The 17,256-nt window shown below is 40.4% G+C and overlaps 1 protein-coding gene across 2 annotated transcripts; it reads left to right on the top strand.

Annotated features, from left to right (window-relative positions):
- Positions 1-83: 83 nt before the first annotated feature.
- On the top strand, positions 84-16,807 carry SKP1 (S-phase kinase associated protein 1). Of its 2 annotated transcripts, XM_061188176.1 has the most exons (6): positions 84-452; positions 3,191-3,287; positions 9,111-9,184; positions 13,096-13,239; positions 15,301-15,441; positions 16,086-16,807. In XM_061188176.1, the coding sequence occupies exons 2-6, from the start codon at positions 3,191-3,193 to the stop codon at positions 16,119-16,121; spliced, it is 492 nt and encodes a 163-aa protein (XP_061044159.1). In that variant the 5' UTR covers positions 84-452; the 3' UTR covers positions 16,122-16,807. The 2 variants fall into 2 exon arrangements, 1 of the variants encoding a protein (XP_061044159.1); XR_009700767.1 differs by lacking the exons at positions 3,191-3,287; positions 13,096-13,239 and having other exon boundaries at positions 106-452.
- Positions 16,808-17,256: the final 449 nt, after the last annotated feature.

Here is a 17,256-nt window from a genome sequence, read left to right as displayed (position 1 = left end):
CCCCTTCCTCCTCCTCCTTCGCCCACGGCTTCCAGGCTTTTCAGGTCTGGGGTCTTTAATTCAGCTTAGGACAGCCCCCGCCTGAAGGACCCTCGCAGGCCGTGGAGTACCACAGCCAGTGCTCCGTTCCCGCTTTGAGGAGACCGAGCGGAGCTTCCGAGGGAGGGGGTGAGAATCAAGGCCCGCCGCGCCTCGCCTCGCCCCGCCCCGCCGCGTCTCCGCCTGGCCCACCCGGCCTGCCTCCGCCTGCCGTCAGGCGATCTCGACGGCCAGCCCCGCCGGCTCTGTGACGTGACGGGCGCCAGGGTCCTCGGCGCCTGCGCCCGCTCGTATAAAGGCAGACGCCGCGCCGCTCCGCAGTGTTGGCCTTGTTCTCCGCTTTTCTTTCTTTTTGGAGACGCCGCCCTGCTCTCATCAGCCTCTGGCCAGCCATCTCCTTGAATCCTAACACCGTGAGTAGCCGCCGACGGAGCTGGGAGGGGCGGTGGCGCCGCGGATTGCGAGCTGGTGGCCGCACCGCTGGTGCTTTGGCCCTGCTGGAGGCGGGAGGCACCTGGGCCTGGCCTTCCCTCAGGCTCTTTGGAACCCGTTGTCTGCCCTGTTCTCCCACCCCGCCCCTCGACTCGGCGAGGCCTCCTCTAGCTTCGCGTCTTCACGGCGCCCCATGGGTGCCCGGGCGGGCGGGCGGGAGAAGGTGCGAGCCGAACCCGAGATTAGGCCTTCTCTGCACGGGGCGACCGTCAGCCGTGGCGGAGCTCGGCTGAGGGCCCAGGCTGGGGCCGGGGGCCTCGCTTGGCGTTGAGCCTGCCAGCCACTGGCACCCAGGGCGAGGGTGGCGGCGGGGCTTTTAATGGAGTTCCCGGGGCTGTCGTGAGCGTGGGCGTGTGTCCGTGTTTGTTGTTTTGGTGTCCGGAGGAAGCGTGGCGGTGGTTGTCCGGGAGCGCTGGATTCTTGGCACCCATCCTTTTCTTGCCCCTGTATCTAGCGTCGCTAGTCACCGGTCCTGGCTAACTGTGCTGGGTCCGAATCTTGGCAGAGAGCCGCCTGCTCCTTCGGAATATTTCTCTCCCATTATTTTGCCGCAGCATGGGCTTGCTGAAACCATTGCTGTAATAGCAGATGCCATCGTCATAGTGGTGTGGCTTTTAGGTGCACTAACTCCTAACTCGAGGTGCCTGGTTTTTGAAGGGATAGGACATTCACCTGCTTCGGTTTACTTTTTAATGGAGACTTCAGGTTTAGGTTTTGGGTCATGAATTTTTTCATCAGAGCGTTACAGTAGAATGTTTCTGTGTCATAGAGCAATGCAGATTTCACTCTACCCTCTAAAAAGAGGTGTCAGAATTTCGGGTCACTTAAAACAGGTTTTTTCCTTTATGGTGTTGATAGAACCCACTCAGAGTGATTTACAAGTACTGGAGCATAAGGAATTGAAGGAATGGTCTTGAAAGCATGTCAAACAAAATTTCACCCATCATTATACGAAAATTTTGCTCTGAATTCCAGCTGTATAACACTAAAAAAGTTGTCTTTGAGTACCAAGTTTAGCGTTACAAAGTGCATTGAATTACAGATTAACCGATTGTTTCTCTGCTATTTATTAAGATCTCAGCTCCCGTAGGAGTAACCTAATAGACGAATTTGACTATGACTAAGCAGATCTTGCTGTTTATCAAAAGTTATTTGAAATATGAAATGTTCGTCTTGCTTAAAAGTAATTTTATCAACTGTGTTGCCAGACTCTTGATTCTATAATGTTCACTCCAGTACTGTGGAACATAAAAAGAACATAGAATATTTCGTAATTAAAAATTGAGCTCACGTTAAAATATTTCTTTTGGGGATACCTTTTGTTATTGCCTTGTCACAGAGAAGGTCCTCTGCTCTGGGTCTTTCTCCATGGAGCAGGACAACTGCATTATTGGCAAGTACTGAGCAACACGGAAAAGCAGACATACTTGTGAACTGTAAAATGAAATCTGATTCTCTCCACCCATGGATGGCTGAGAGCTGGATATTTCGATGGCTGGTTTTAAAACAGCTTTACCTTTTTGCTTCCTTGCCTTAACAGCTTGTCGTTTGGGAAATGGAGACAGTTGTCTGGGGAAAGCAGAATGAATATTTTAGCTGATTTAATGGGTCTTAAGTCTTGGGACCTAAAACAGGTTCAATCAGTGTTTTAAATGCCAAATTCTATGTTTTTAAGTTATAGCGACATCACAGGATTATGATGGACCTTTAAAAAATCTATACTTGAAATTTAAAGAGGTTTTGAATTTTTACAGTCAGGTATTGTTGCCGTTCCCCCCTCCCCTGCGCCACTCCCCCAAGAATCTGAATATGGTAAGAAATTGCTGGCTTAGAAGCTTAGAACATTTAATTTTAAAGAGGTGTATTTTTGTTTGTATGTTTTGGTTTTTTTGCCAAAACTCAAGTCTTTCGAAGTTAATTGCTTAATTAACTTTTATGTAAGAGGTGTCTTTTCCCTCATGACTCATAATTAATCTGAGTTAATAAATACATTTTTGGCGCAAGTAATAGGTTATTACTATGAGGACTTTGGCAGGAGATCTCAAACTTGGACACCTGGACAGTCAGTAATGAAAGGTAAAAAGGACTCTGAAATTTACTAGGTTTACAATATCTGCTTATCCTTAAAATATTTTATTCTTTTGTGTATGGTCTTGCATTGATCCAAACATAAATAAGTATATCCTGATCTACTCTTTGGATCTGAACTCATTTTTCACTGGTAAGTCTCACTGTGGGAAAATTACTATCTTATCTGGTAGCTTTGTTTATTTTGGACTCACCTCCCTCAGGTTTGCAGGTGGAGTAGTCAGTGTTCAGTGAGAGCAGAAAGGCGGGCAAAGAATAAGTCCATTTTAGATACATTTTGCATCAAAAATATAAAGTGTTAATTCTAAAACTTACACTAGTAATGAATTCAGTAGGGCAGGCTTTAAAAGCTTCTGTTCCTAGGAGTTACACTTTGACAAAATTTTTATAGAAACACTTGTGTGCTAGCCTGTGAATGATCACTTAGTGTTTTATAGGGTTATATACTATAGGTCCTTAGGGTTTTACGGTTAATAAGTTAGAAGGTGTCTAACAGACTGTAGTTTGAAATGTAGTTTGTATAGAAGTAATATCTCTTAAATTTCAAATTCAATATAATACCTTTTTTTAGATGCCTTCAATTAAGTTGCAGAGTTCTGATGGAGAGATATTTGAAGTTGATGTTGAAATTGCGAAACAGTCTGTGACTATTAAGACCATGTTGGAAGGTAAGTTTATTAGAAAACGTGGGTCAGGGGAAAGGCAAAGAAATGAGTAGCTTGATATAACCTGTGAACATCAAATCTACAGAAGTAACAATCTGTCAGAAAACTCTCAGGGGTATGAAGGGGTAAAGTTTACTTTTTTTTCTTTAAAGTATTAACTGCATTTTTTTGGTACAGGTCAATTTTTTCTGCATTTTCTGAATTACTGAGTTTTTTCCCTTATTAGGTAGATAATACCATAAGCTAATACTGAAATGATTTCCAAGCCTCAGACAATGGCCCATTTCTCTTTCAAGTAAATTTGCATTCATAATTTCTAATGACAAAAACTAAAGCCTTTGGAAAAGAGATACCTTATATATGGTAGCTAAATAGAACACCTTGTTTCAACAGCGGGAGTAAGCTGAGTAGTTTGTAAACTGAGTAGATGTCTGTTTCGTTCTTTTTTTTTTTTTTTTAACCAAGTCTTCCCTTTTGTCTGTTTTGTCATTCCTCTGAAACTGCTGCAAAGCATATATGCAGTGCATCAAAGAAGGAAGGCAAGAAAACAGGTCCTGAAACGTTTTGAAACTTTTACCAGTTAACATGGATCGCTCTTTTTTTTTAAAAAAAAATTAATTAATTAATTTTTGGCTGAGTTGGGTCTTCGTTGCTTCGCGCGGGCTTTCTGTAGTTGCGGCGAGTGGGGGCTACTTTTCCTTGAGGTGCGCGGGCTTCTCATTGCGGTGGCTTCTCTTGTTGTGGAGCACGGGCTCTCGGCGCACAGGCTTCAGAAGTTGTGGCTCGCGGGCTCTAGAGCGCAGGCTCAGTAGTTGTGGCGCACAGGCTTAGTTGCTCCGCGGCATGTGGGATCTTTCTGGACCAGGGCTCAAACCCATGTCCCCTGCGTTGGCAGGCGGATTCTTAACCACTGCGCCACCAGGGAAGCCCTGGATCTCTAATTAGTATTATCAGTGGGTTGGTAGACATTAATAGTATATGGAGACATACAAATCAGTTTCTAGAATTGGTGGGAAAAAAACAGTAGTAATAAGAATGTTCTTCAGTACATTTGTCTCCATATCTGCAGGGGATTGGTTCCAGGATCCCCTATGGATACCAAAATCCATGGATACTCAAATCACCTATATAAAATGGTGTAGTATTTGCATATAACCTATATACATTCTCCCTTATACTTTAAATTATCTCTAGTATTTATACCTAATAACACCATAAATGCTATGTAAATTCAAGTTTAGCTTTTTGGAACTTTCTGGAATTTTAAAATTTTTATTTTTTAATACTTTCTATCCACGGTTTGAATCCGAGGATGTGGGACCTGCAGATACGGAGGGCTGAGTGCACTCAAATATCAAAAGTTTTTGTTTATCTGTAGCTTATAGATATTTAATTAAAGAGTTATATGCCAAGCATTAGCGGGAGATATAGTAGTCAGTGTTCAGTGAGAGCAGAAAGGCGGGCAAAGAATAAGTCCTGGTGCTGGTGAAAAGAAGGTAAGTGAGAAGTGGTCTTTGCTCTTGAAGGATTTATAAACTAGGCAGGGAGATAGACACCAAACAAGGCTAACGGTCACATGGTATAATTAGTGCATTAATAAAATTGTGCCAAGTGGTGCTATGGGAGCTTCTTGGCTGATGTTATTCTTTAGGTTGGAGAGAGTGCAGGGTGTAGTACTAGTGAGGTGGTATTTCAAATCTAGTAAAATTAAGATGTTTTGGGAGATCATTCTGAGGTAAAGTAAACAGGATGTGTTTAAAAAAAAATTGAGGTTTTTAGTTGGGGTTGCGATTGTGATACTTGTAGTTGATAGAGCTGAGGAACAAGTTTGAGGGGAATGGAAAGAAAATGACTTTGAGCTTGAACATGTTGTGTATGTTAGAGATTCCCTCAAAAGATCTTTGTAATAAGCTGCTAGTCAGTTGAGTATGTGGATCTTGGTCCCTGAGTTGTAGGCTGCTGGAGATAGACTGACTTTGTATGGTGGGTTATAGGAGTTATATATATATATATATATATCTGTGGGAGTAAATGAGCTTGGCAGGTGGCCATATTGGGGCAGGATGGGCTGTTAAGAGTGAAGTCAGAAGTGGAGAATATGTGGAGTAGGAAGCCAAGGGAAAAGGGAGGCATTTTGAAGTGACCAGAGTGATTATCAGATTCATATACTGCAGACTGGTCACTTAGGATTTCAGGGATAATAAGTTAGAAGACTTCTAACAGCAAGTATTAGGTGTGGTAGAGGCAGAAGCTGAGCTGCAGAAGGTTTGTCTTCTGTTTTCTAATAGAAAATAAAAGCTGAACATACTCTTTTTGGTTTTCTTTTTGGTTTTTTTTCCTGTTTTCTAATAGAAAATAAAAGCTGAACATAAAGTTGTATTTGGTAATTGACACCAGTTATGTGGCACTTACAGTCCTGCACCCTGGTGACTTACATAGATTACTTCTATTAAGTTGTAAACCCCTTGGTACATCCCACAGTCACTGTTCATCAAGTACGTGTTGAATGAAGAACTATAGTATGGTCACTGATAAAAGAGTGTGAAAGTTATCCAGGTGTCCCTAAAGGCAGGTGAGTAAGGTTTTATCTAGAAGATGTAGAAACTGATAACAAATTGCTGCCTGAATACTTGCTTTATTTCATCTTAGTTGGTGCCTGGCACACTAATCTCTCTTGTGCTGCTTCAAAGAAGCATTTGCTAGTGTAGGAACATAGGGCTGCTTGAAGGTTTTCTGCCAACTTTGATCACTGAAGCAAGTGGATGATAGATAGCAACAGTTAAAATGTTTCTTTCCTTCCATAGCTTTGGGCATCAGAGGTGAATGGCTTTATCTTAAGTACCAGTGGTTTATATAGAATTCTAGCCTCTTGAAGACTGGAGTGTATTGAAATAAAATCTTCTAATCAGTGGACAATCAGAAGTGAAAATCTTGGCATGTGTACACATGGATTGACTCATTTCTTCAGGTCCAGGTTGTGGTATCAGGATACAGGTGTCTTTCAGAAGTCCTTGAAACTAAATAGCTTAAAGGAATGACTGTTGGTACTTGTGCATTCAGTCTAAAAGCAAAAACCATTTCAAATCCTCAGTTTAAATGCTAGAGAAGTGATCCTTTACAACTGTAAGGCCCTTATTTTTAATGTGACTTAAGCCTTCTTCCAAAAAACATTTGTATCTAAACAAGCTGGTCTTCTGTATTTCATTTCCTCTAATCTGTTCATTCCCCAAACACATGCATTTTCCATAGTATAACTTCTTTTTCTCCCCTCTGAGTTAAAAATATTTCATACTAGTTCAAGAAAAGCATAAGTGGCTTGATCCAAATTGAAATATTGTAATTTTATAGTTTTACTGTCAGCAGAGATGGGATCAGGTAAAGGCATTGGTGGGGAGGAATAGAGGGGAGATGAGTGAATGTACCCATACAGGAAAATAGGATACTTTTTGAATATACTCTCATCTTTACCACTCCACTGGAGAAGCTTGTTAAACTCATTGATCTCCATGTTGTCAAGTGCATTGTTTCATTTCTCATCTAGACTTATTGATAGCCTTTGACAGTAGATCAGTCCCTTCTACATTTGGCTTTCAGGATACTTAATACTTAGCTCACTCACAACCTGTCTCCCCATCTTTAAAGCCTTCAGTTCCCCGGAGTTTGCTTAATCATTGTACCTCTTCACTGTATCAATACTCAGTCATTCCCTTGGTTACCTCAGCTAGTCTCATAGTGTTATAAATCATTTATACATCATTTCCCAAACTTACCTACAGTTCTAATCTCTTTTTTTGATTTTTGGACTTGCATATTTAACTTCTTGGTCTACCATTGAATATCTAATAGACATCTCAAACTTATTAAACTAGAATTCTTTTCTTTTTTTAAATTTATTTTTGGCTGCGTTGGGTCTTCGTTGCTGCATGCGAGCTTTCTCTAGTTGCGGCAAGCGGGGGCTACTGTTCGTTGTGGTGCACAGGCTTCTCATTGCGGTGGCTTCTCATTGCAGAGCACGGGCTCTAGGTGCGTGGGCTTCAGTAGTTGTGGCGCGCGGGCTCAGTAGTTGTGGCGCACGGGCTTAGTTGCTCCGCGGCACGTGGGATCTTCCCGGACCAGGGCTCGAACCTGTGTCCCCTGCACTGGCAGGCGGATTCTTAACCACTGCGCCACTAGGGAAGTCCCCAAACTAGAATTCTTGATTCCCTGCCCTCTAAAACAAGTTCTCTGACAACCTTCCCCATATCAATTAGTGGCAACTCCAATGGCAGCTCCATCAATCTGGTTCCTCATGTTATAAGCCTTAGCCGTCGCTAACTCCTTTCACATTCTGCTTTCAATCTGTTGGCAAATACTGTTGCCTCTCACTTCAAAATGCATACAGAATTGCACTATTTCTTCTTCCATAGCTATATACCTTGTACAAGCCACTTGTACTTGCCTGGATCATTGCTAGCCCCATAATTGGTTTCCCTCTTTCCCCTCCTGCTCTCTGCTATCTCTTACCAATATAGTAGCCAAATTGCAGAAGGTCCTATTAGGGCCCTGTCATCTCCTTTCAGCCTGGCTAACTCTGCTCTTGTAACACTAGATTCCTTAGTGTTTTTAGGACACTATCAGAAGGCCTTTGCATTTGCCATTTCCTCTGCTTAGGTGTTCTCTCCTTTAGGATTTTAATTAAAATGTCATCTTCTCTGTGAGGTATCCTGAGCAACTCTATCTAAAATTGCAACAGTTCCTCCCATCCTCCTGTATTCATTGCTGATTCTTCCCTGCCTAGCACAGCTATACATTAGGGACTCAAATGTATGACTCAGCACTTAACCGTGTCAGCATAACTGGTGCTGTGCTACAACCAGTAGAGCAATGCAGTACTTTTGACCTCTGATCTTGGTACTTCTGTTACATAAGTTTCTTTGGCAGCTCTTTTTTAGTCCTGTAGAAACTGAAGGATGGACCCATTTGGTTTGAAAAATACTCTTATTTAGAATCTTTAAGTAACATACGGATTTTAAGTTTTCTCTTTGGAGCTCAGCAACCACTTTGATAGTCTAAAAGTTAGGACTTTTTATTAGAGAAACCTATATATTCAAAATTATAAGTAGTATGTATGTGATGAATAACACTAAAGGGTATATGCTGAAACTAAGTCTCTCAACCCATGTTCTCATTAACTACCTTAGACATAATATTAACAATTCCTTGTATATCCTTTTGAAGATATTTTAAATATAAATATAAGTATATTCCCATTTTTATTCAGGTAACATTTATCTTTTATACCTGGCTTTTAAAAACTTTAATCTTGAAATCATACCAGTATGTACGGAGCTGCCTGCCTTGTTTTTTGTCAGTGGCTGCACGATCTGGTGTGTGTGTGTGTGTGTGTGTGTATATACATGTTTGGGCTTCAGATTTTAATAGATTGAGATTCTGTTACTTCTGCAATACCTCACATTGTTTTATTTTCCTAAGTGCAGTCCATCTAGAGTTTGGTATAAAGAGGAAGGGTAAGCGTCTGGCTTTAATTTTTTCCCAGGTGGTTACCTAGTTATCTCAAGCCCACTTATTAAATCACTTTTCCTCCTAATGAAGAACTCTTTTTATATAATCCTGTATTTGTCTTCTCACACATTTTTATATAGTTTTGGGTGGTTCATGGAGCTGTTGCTAGGAACCGCCAGTTTTAAATACTTTCAAGAGAACTATTCTTAGTAAAGTACTTTTATAGTCTTTCAGATAACATGTCTTACAAGTTACTTGTTTGAAACAGCCTGGTTGTTATAATGGGGCTAGAAAATAATGGCAACTCTCTTCTGGTTTACTTAGATTTGGGAATGGATGATGAAGGAGATGATGATCCAGTCCCCTTGCCAAATGTTAATGCAGCAATATTAAAAAAGGTAAGGTAGCAACTATACCCTTATATATATATATATATGTATCCCTTTTCTCATTAACAATATCCTGGTGATATTTCTATATTGATATATAGATAGCTTCCTTAAAAACAAAACAAAACAAAACCAATAACTATATAGTAAGATTATGACTAAGATATTTATTTTAGTTTAACCAGGCCCTGTGAATATTTAAGTTGTCTAGTCTTTTTCATTAACACATTTAAATTATTGAAATATAATGGTATGTGCTTAGCAAAAAGGGAAATTTTTTTGTATTGCTTGTCTGCTGAATGGGTATGCCTCAAAAGGAGTTTGAGGGACTTCCCTGGTGGTCAGTGGTTAAGAATCCGCCTGCCAATGCAGGGGACACGGGTTCGAGCCCTGGTCCAGGAAGATCCCACATGCTGCGGAGCAACTAAGCCCGTGCGCCACAGCTACTGAGCCTGTGCTCTAGAGCTTGTGAGCCACAACTACTGAGCTCACGTGCCTAGAGCCCGTGCTCCGCAACAAGGGAAGCCACCACAATGAGAAGCCCGTGCACCACAACGAAGAGTAGCCCCTGCTCGCCGCAAGTAGAGAAAGCCCGCATACAGCAACGAAGACCCAACGCAGCCAAAAATAAAAAAAATATAAAAAAAAGGAGTTTGAGAACAAGATATGTGCTCTTTTTGGTTTGTTTCTTTTTTTTTTGGTTGATCACCTTACCCTGTGTCTAAGCATAAACAGCCCTCTACATATTATTATTTTTTTGGCTGCACTGCGCCCAGCTTGCAGGGATCTTAGTTCCCCGACCAGGTATTGAACCTGGGCCCATGGCAGTGAAAGCACCGAGTCCTGATCACTGGACCACCTGGGAATTCCCCGGCCCTCTACATTGAATAGGATTTTAGTGTTTCAGAGCATATGGCTCCTTAATAGAGCCAGCTGTTTAACTGAATGCTCTTCTGAAGAAATAGCAGCCAGTTTCCACATTGCGGGGAAAACTGGCTAGGCTTAGAGATGGGAACGGTCGATTCCAGTTGGCCCCTTCCTAAGGAATTTTCAGAGTCATTGACCATACGCAGTTGCATTTTATGCTTTCTCTTGACCCTGGCATGAGATACACCTGCACTGCATATTTTTCCATATTCTTACCATGATTGGCTATTACCAATCTTTTTAATATCCCTAGTCTGGGTAAAAAGCCCCTTGTAACCACTATTCTGTATTCTGTCTCTGTGAATTTGACTATACTGGGCTATCTTATAAAAATGGGATCATAAGATACTCTTTTGTGTCTGGCTTATTTCGCTTAGCGTAATGTTTTCAAGGTTCATCCATTTTGTAGTCTTAATAGGCTTTTTTTTTTTTTAATTAATTTATTTATGGCTGTGTTGTGTCTTCGTTTCTGTGCGAGGGCTTTCTCTAGTTGCAGAGAGCGGGGGCCACTCCTCATCGCGGTGCGCAGGCCTCTCACTGTCGCGGCCTCTCCTGTTGCGGAGTACAGGCTCCAGACGCGCAGGCTCAGTAGTTGTGGCTCACGGGCCCAGTTGCTCCGCGGCATGTGGGATCTTCCCAGACCAGGCTCCAGACGCGCAGGCTCAGTAGTTGTGGCTCACAGGCCCAGTTGCTCCGCGGCATGTGGGATCTTCCCAGACCAGGGCTCGAACCCGTGTCCCCTGCATTGGCAGGCAGATTCTCAACCACTGCGCCACCAGGGAAGCCCCCTTAATAGGCTTTTTGTAGGAGTTCTTTATGTAGTTTTTACCACTTTGCTTGTCTTAGGTCAATTCACAGCTTTGTATTTTATCTAGTTAGATCTCCTTTCTGACTTCTGGGGTTTGTGTTGCAAATTAACATTCTATCTATGCTAATATTAAATGCTTCTAAAAGGACTTTTACTTGCATTCATTCAAATTCCAGTCATTTTTTAGGTGCTGGAGGTACAGCAGTGAACTAAAGAGACAAGATCTGTTCTGAGGTAGTTTACATTCTGAAGGTGTGTGGGAAGCATACAACACAAATATGTCAGATGGAAAAGCTGTGGAGTGTAAGTGGGATGGTAGGGGGGAGTTGGCTATTTGTAAAATAAAGATGGTCAGGAAATGCCTTACTGTGAGAAGTGGATCTTTGAACAAAGACATGAATATGTGGGGGAAGAAAGCTCTGGGCAATGGGAGTAAGTGCAGTGACCCTAAGATAAGAGCATGTCCTGTCTTTTGAGGTAAGACAGGGAGGCTAGTGTGGTGGCTAGATCATAGTGAACAGGCAAGGAAGTAGAGGTTAGAGTTAATGGGTTGGGTGATACAGGGCCACTTAGAATAATTTTTTTCCAATCTATTTGCATTATTACTTATCAATATTTAAACTTAAGTATATTTACTGATTATATGACCCCAAAACTGTAAAAGTGTAAAGTAAAATTTCCCTTCCTTGTCTCTCTCATCTGACCAGAAACTCCCATCAGCATTAATTTCTTACGTAGCCTTTTTTTTAAAAAGCTTTTTTAAAAAAATTAATTTATTTTATTTTATTTAGTTTTAGCTGTGTTGGGTCTTCGTTGCTGTGCGCGGGCTTTCTCCAGTTGCGGCGAGCGGGGGCTACTCTTCGTTGTGGTGCGCAGGCTTCTCATTGTGGAGGCTTCTCTTGCTGCGGAGCACGGGCTCTAGGCGCGTGGGCTTCAGTAGTTGTGGCTCATGGGCTCTCGAGTGGAGGCTTAGTAGTCGTGGCGCACCAGCTTAGTTGCTCTGTGGCATGTGGGATCTTCCTGGACCAGGGCTCTAGCCCATGTCCCCTGCATTGGCAGGCGGATTCTTAACCACTGCACCACCAGGGAAACCCTACTTAGCCTTTTAAGACTTTTTAAATGCCATTATGTTACTAATTGGTTTCTTTCTTATACTACTGGAATACTTCTTAAAAAGCTACTTAATTAAAGCCCTTTATGCTTGGCTTTTTCTTCTAGAAGTAGTTCTTTCCCTTTTTTGTATCCTGGTAGTATAATTTCTCAGTTCTCCCATTTTCTCTCAGCATTGTTTATTCCCCCAACATTATAATATAAAAAAAATTTAATCATACAGAAAAGTTAAATTATACAGCAAACACCCATTTTCCTACCACCTAGATTCTGTAACTTAACACTTTCAGTGTAGATTGTGGTCTATAAGATGGTGCACAGTCTAGCTAATCAGCTTCTGGAAACTTTAATGTGTTCATTCCACTACTAAGGGAACTTTGGGCTTTTCCTGCATTGTTCTTATACTGGATAGTGTTGTGCATGTGTCTAGGGTGTTTAGAATTGCTTGGTGATAGCGTATGCACATATTCAGCTTCCCTAGGTACTCCTAGGTTTCTTTTCAAAGGGATTATACCAATTTACACTCTACAGTAGAAAAGTTCATGTTATCCTCACACTGTTGCCAATGATTAGTATCAACATCTTGATTTTTATTTATCTTTTGGGGGTACAGTCTAAAGTAGTATCTGTAGTGTTAATTTTGCATTTAATGAGGCTGAGCATTTCCTCCTTTTTGACTATTCATATTCAGATTTATTTTGTAAACTGCCTGTTCATATCTTTAGCCCATTTCTGTGTAGAGATTTTTAAGATTTTATATTTTATAAGGTAATGCATTGCTGGCATGTACATGTTGCAGGTATTTCCCAGTCATTGTCCTGTCTAACTTAATGTGTTTTTTTGCACAGGAGCTTTTTAGTATGGTCAAGTATAGTAATCTGTCTTCATGGTTCGCTGTTATCTAAGATCTTCCATGAACTCTAGGGTTGTGCTTTTCAAGCTGGGCTACTAACTTTATTATTCAAGTTGACTTACAGTTAGTTCTCAGCCCCGTGTAGGAATAACCTTGCCCCAGCAGTGGAACGGAGTACCTTGTTATAAAATGCCATATAGGAATGAACTTTTGTTGTTGTAGGTCATTCAGTGGTGCACCCACCACAAGGATGATCCTCCTCCTCCTGAGGATGATGAGAACAAAGAAAAGCGGACAGATGATATCCCTGTTTGGGATCAAGAGTTCCTGAAAGTTGACCAAGGAACACTTTTTGAGCTTATACTGGTATGTTTTTAATGCATAGTATAAGATATTTCTAGTCCATACCTTTAGCACTTTTCATAGAGTTAAATTTGTTAAATTCATTGATACTGAATTTTAACTCTAAGCTCTGCAATGCTATATTTAAATCCATGTATCAATAACCACATTAAATGTACAGTCTAAACACCACAATTAAAGGTTAGAGGTCATCACATTGGATAGAAAAGAAAGAGTTAGCTATTCTGTCTACAAAAAACTCACTTTAAATATAAAGACACAATTAGGTTTAAAGGGTGGAATAAGATAATATTATGCTAACAATAATAACCAAAAGAAAACTGGAGTGACTATATTAAAGTACATTTCAGAGCGAAGAATATTACCAGGATTAAAGAGGGTCATTGCATAGTGATAAAGTGGTCTGTTCATTATTAAGAGGACATAAGAATCCTAAATGTTTTTCTACCTAAAAGCAGAGCTTCCAGAAAGTGAAACAAAAACCAATAGAACTCTAAAGGATAAGTAGGCAAATCCACAATCATAGTTAGAGATTTCAAAACCTGTCTCTAAATAATTGATAAAACAAGTAGAGAATCATAAGGATGTAGAAGACTAATGACAGCAGAATTCATATTCTTTTCAAGTGTATACTTCCAAGATAGACATGTTGTGGGCCTTAAAACAAGTCACAGGGGAACTTCCCTGGTGGTCCAGTGGTTAAGACTCCCGCGCTTCCATTGCAGGGGGTGCGGGTTCAATATCTGGTTGGGGAACTAAGATCCCACATGCTGCGTGGCACAGCCAAAGCAAAACAAAACAAACAAAAAAGTCTCATTTGAAAGGATTCAAGTCACACAAAAAATGTTTTCTAATCACAGTGGAATGAAATGAGAAATCAGTAACAGAAAGCTATCTGGAAAATCTGCAAATATTTGAAAACTAAGTAACACATTTCTTAGTAACCCGTGAGTCAACGAAGAAATCAAAAGAAAAGTTAGTATTTTAAACTGAATGGAAATGAAACACAACATACGAAAATCTGTGAGATGAAGCTAAAGTAGCATTTAGGGGGAAATTGATAGCCCTAAACACCTATATTAGAAAAGAAGGGGGCTTCCCTGGTGGCACAGTGGTTAAGAATCCGCCTGCCAATGCAGGGAACACGGGTTTGATCCCTGGTCCGGGAAGATCCCACATGCCGCGGAGCAACTAAGCCCATGCACCACAACTACTGAGCCTGTGCTCTGGAGCCCGTGAGCCACAACTACTGAGCGCTCGTGCCACAGCTACTGAAGCCCACGTGCCTAGAGCCTGTGCTCCACAACAAGAGAAGCCACCACAATGAGAAGCCCACGCACTGCAACGAAGAGTAGCCCCCACTCGCCGCAACTAGAGAAAGCCCACGTGTAGCAGCAAAGACCCAATGCAGCCAAAAATAAAATAAATAAATAAATATATTTTAAAAAAAAAGAAAAAAGAAAAGTTTCACATCAGCAGTCTAAGCTTTTACCTTAAGAAACTGATGAAAGATGAATTTCATCCCAAAGAAAGGGAGTAGTAAAGGTAAGAGCAGAAATCAGTAAAATAGAAAACAGGAAAACAATAGAGAAAATCAAAGAAACCAAAAGTTGAATCAGAAGGTCAGTAAAATGTAATGCTATAACTATTTATGGAATCTTAGTTCCCCGACCAGGGATTGAACCTGGGCCCTTGGCAGTGAGATTGTAGAGTCCTAACCACTGGACCACCAGGAAAATCACTGAATTCTTTAAATATTTTTGTCAAACACAAACTTGTGTTTGTGTGTGTGCACGCGTACACAACCGCCAGTAGTGGCCATTCTTTAACATTTGAGGTAGTGTAGTTTGCTGAATGTAGCACAAGGACACAGTATTACAGAGGTATAACAAAGAATGGGACATACAATAATCTTTCACAGAAGAATTTGATTTATTTATTCATTTAATTTCTTAAAATTAACTAGTATTTTAAGCTAAGTTAGATATGGATTGTTAGTCACTGACTTTGGATTTAATTTAAAGCATTAAGTATACTTTAATGAAAACAACAATTACTTTACAGGCAGCAAACTACTTAGACATCAAAGGTTTGCTTGATGTTACCTGCAAGACTGTTGCCAATATGATCAAGGGGAAAACTCCTGAGGAGATTCGAAAGACATTCAATATCAAAAATGATTTTACTGAAGAAGAGGAAGCCCAGGTAGGTGGCTAACAGCTTGTTCTTGATCAAATGCTTTTCAAGAGAGACTAAAACCCATAGCATGCTAGGAAAAGAGGTGTTTATATCAAGGAGTCTTGACTTTACTTGAGGGAAAATAGGTATCTTCTATATGCTAAAAATATTCTGGTCTGTCTCTTAGTCTAAGCACTTAGATGATACTGTTCTTTTATAAGCATAAGAACAATTAGTTTTCATCCAAAGGTGCTGTTTGATATTTGTTCCTTAGCAGTTACTAGTTTTGGCACCTGGGACCTTACATGTAAGCCATCAATATTTGACTTCAGAAGAGCAGGCCCTATGGATTATGTGCCAGGATACTTCAGAGCAACTTAGTGAATGGGGAAGAAATGAATAGATCAGAATGATTTTGTTGACGCAGGTCATCTCTGGTGACTTAAGCTGTAATTGCCCATTGTCTTTGCTTTTCTTGATAATTTCAGCAGGGCACAATAAAAAACTGGGGAGGGAAAGAATGGTAACCTGGAAGCCTACTGTTAACTGGGTTTTTCCGGTTTTCTATCTATTTCCTTCTGACCCACCTCACAGGCTATTGATGAATCATTAGATAGTAGTCTTAGAAAAGACTACTTAAGGTACTTCCTTATATTTGTCTCTTCTTCTAGGTACGCAAAGAGAACCAGTGGTGTGAGGAGAAGTGAAATTTTGTGTCTGATGCTGTAACACTGTAAGGATTGTTCCAAATACTAGTTGCACTGCTTTGTTTATAATTGTTAATATTAGAAAAACAGTCCACAAATGCAGCAGCAAATCAGTTGTATTAGCAGAATGTTGTCCTCATTGCATGTGTAGTTTCAGTACAGATTCCAAACTTATGGCTCAGTTTCTTCTAGTATGATCAAAAGTTCTTTTTTCTTTGCTCTGAATAAAATTGAACTGTGGGTTCTCTATAGAAAGTGGCATTTTGGGCTTTCCCTCTTTTTGTAAAGCAATTTATGCCTAGTTTATTGTCCAGTTAACTTTAGTTTAGTGACTTTTAAAAGTTGGCATTGTAAATAAAACAACTTGCAAAAAAATTTTCTGAAATAGAATTAACAAAGTATTATCTTTATTCATGATTTGGAAACTGGAAAAAGGCTAATTGAGGTAAATGTTATCAGAGTGGGGTTATCAGAATGTCTTCCAGCTTCCTGGAGTCCACTGGTATTGATTAGCCTATATGTAGCAGGGCTCCCTTAATTGGATCTGAGGACTTGTTTTTGCATTTTTAATCCTCTCAGCTTTGAATATGTTGGCTAGAGGCTCATTTACTACTCAGTTTGTGGTTTGGGAGGAAACAGAATTAGACAGTTTGCTGGCTTTTCTATTAAAAGAGACACTTAACCCATGTGGTGTGTCATCTTTTTATAATCAGTAATCCTATGTGGGGAAAACCATAAACACTACTTGCATGTAAAAAATAATTTAACCTTTAATGTTAAAATGTATGGCGTTACCCAGAAAGCATCAGTCACGAATGCAAGATACTTTCAATAAAAAGTAAGTTACATAGTAGGTAGTAAATGGTTTGCTTTTTGTGTATTTAAATGTTTCTCTTCACTTAATATTAAAAGTTAAATTTACGTATGGTTGTTTAGTTAGAAAAGACTTGCAGGCAGTTCATGTCCTAGCTCACTGGAGGCTGCGACATAACAGTAAGGTTCTGGTAGACTGTCTGTTCTAATTGTCTTCTAATTTTTTTTCTTTCCTCCTTGTGTTCCTTTTTTACTTACTTTCCCAGTTAGAATTAACTATATTCACATGTAGTCTTAATGTGTTCTCTTCATGTTTACTGTG

The sequence above is a fragment of the Eubalaena glacialis genome, chromosome 4, assembly GCF_028564815.1.
Source record: "Eubalaena glacialis isolate mEubGla1 chromosome 4, mEubGla1.1.hap2.+ XY, whole genome shotgun sequence".
Taxonomy (NCBI): Eukaryota; Metazoa; Chordata; class Mammalia; order Artiodactyla; family Balaenidae; genus Eubalaena; species Eubalaena glacialis.
This window is presented reverse-complemented; position numbering and strand designations above follow the sequence as displayed.

Excerpts from the sequence above, each read along its gene's own strand:
- SKP1 (XM_061188176.1), top strand. The coding sequence starts at position 3,191 with ATGCCTTCAATTAAGTTGCAGAGTTCTGATGGAGAGATATTTGAAGTT. Across the intron at positions 9,185-13,095 it reads ATGCAGCAATATTAAAAAAG|GTCATTCAGTGGTGCACCCA; the intron begins GTAAGGTAGCAA and ends TTGTTGTTGTAG. Across the intron at positions 15,442-16,085 it reads CTGAAGAAGAGGAAGCCCAG|GTACGCAAAGAGAACCAGTG; the intron begins GTAGGTGGCTAA and ends CTCTTCTTCTAG.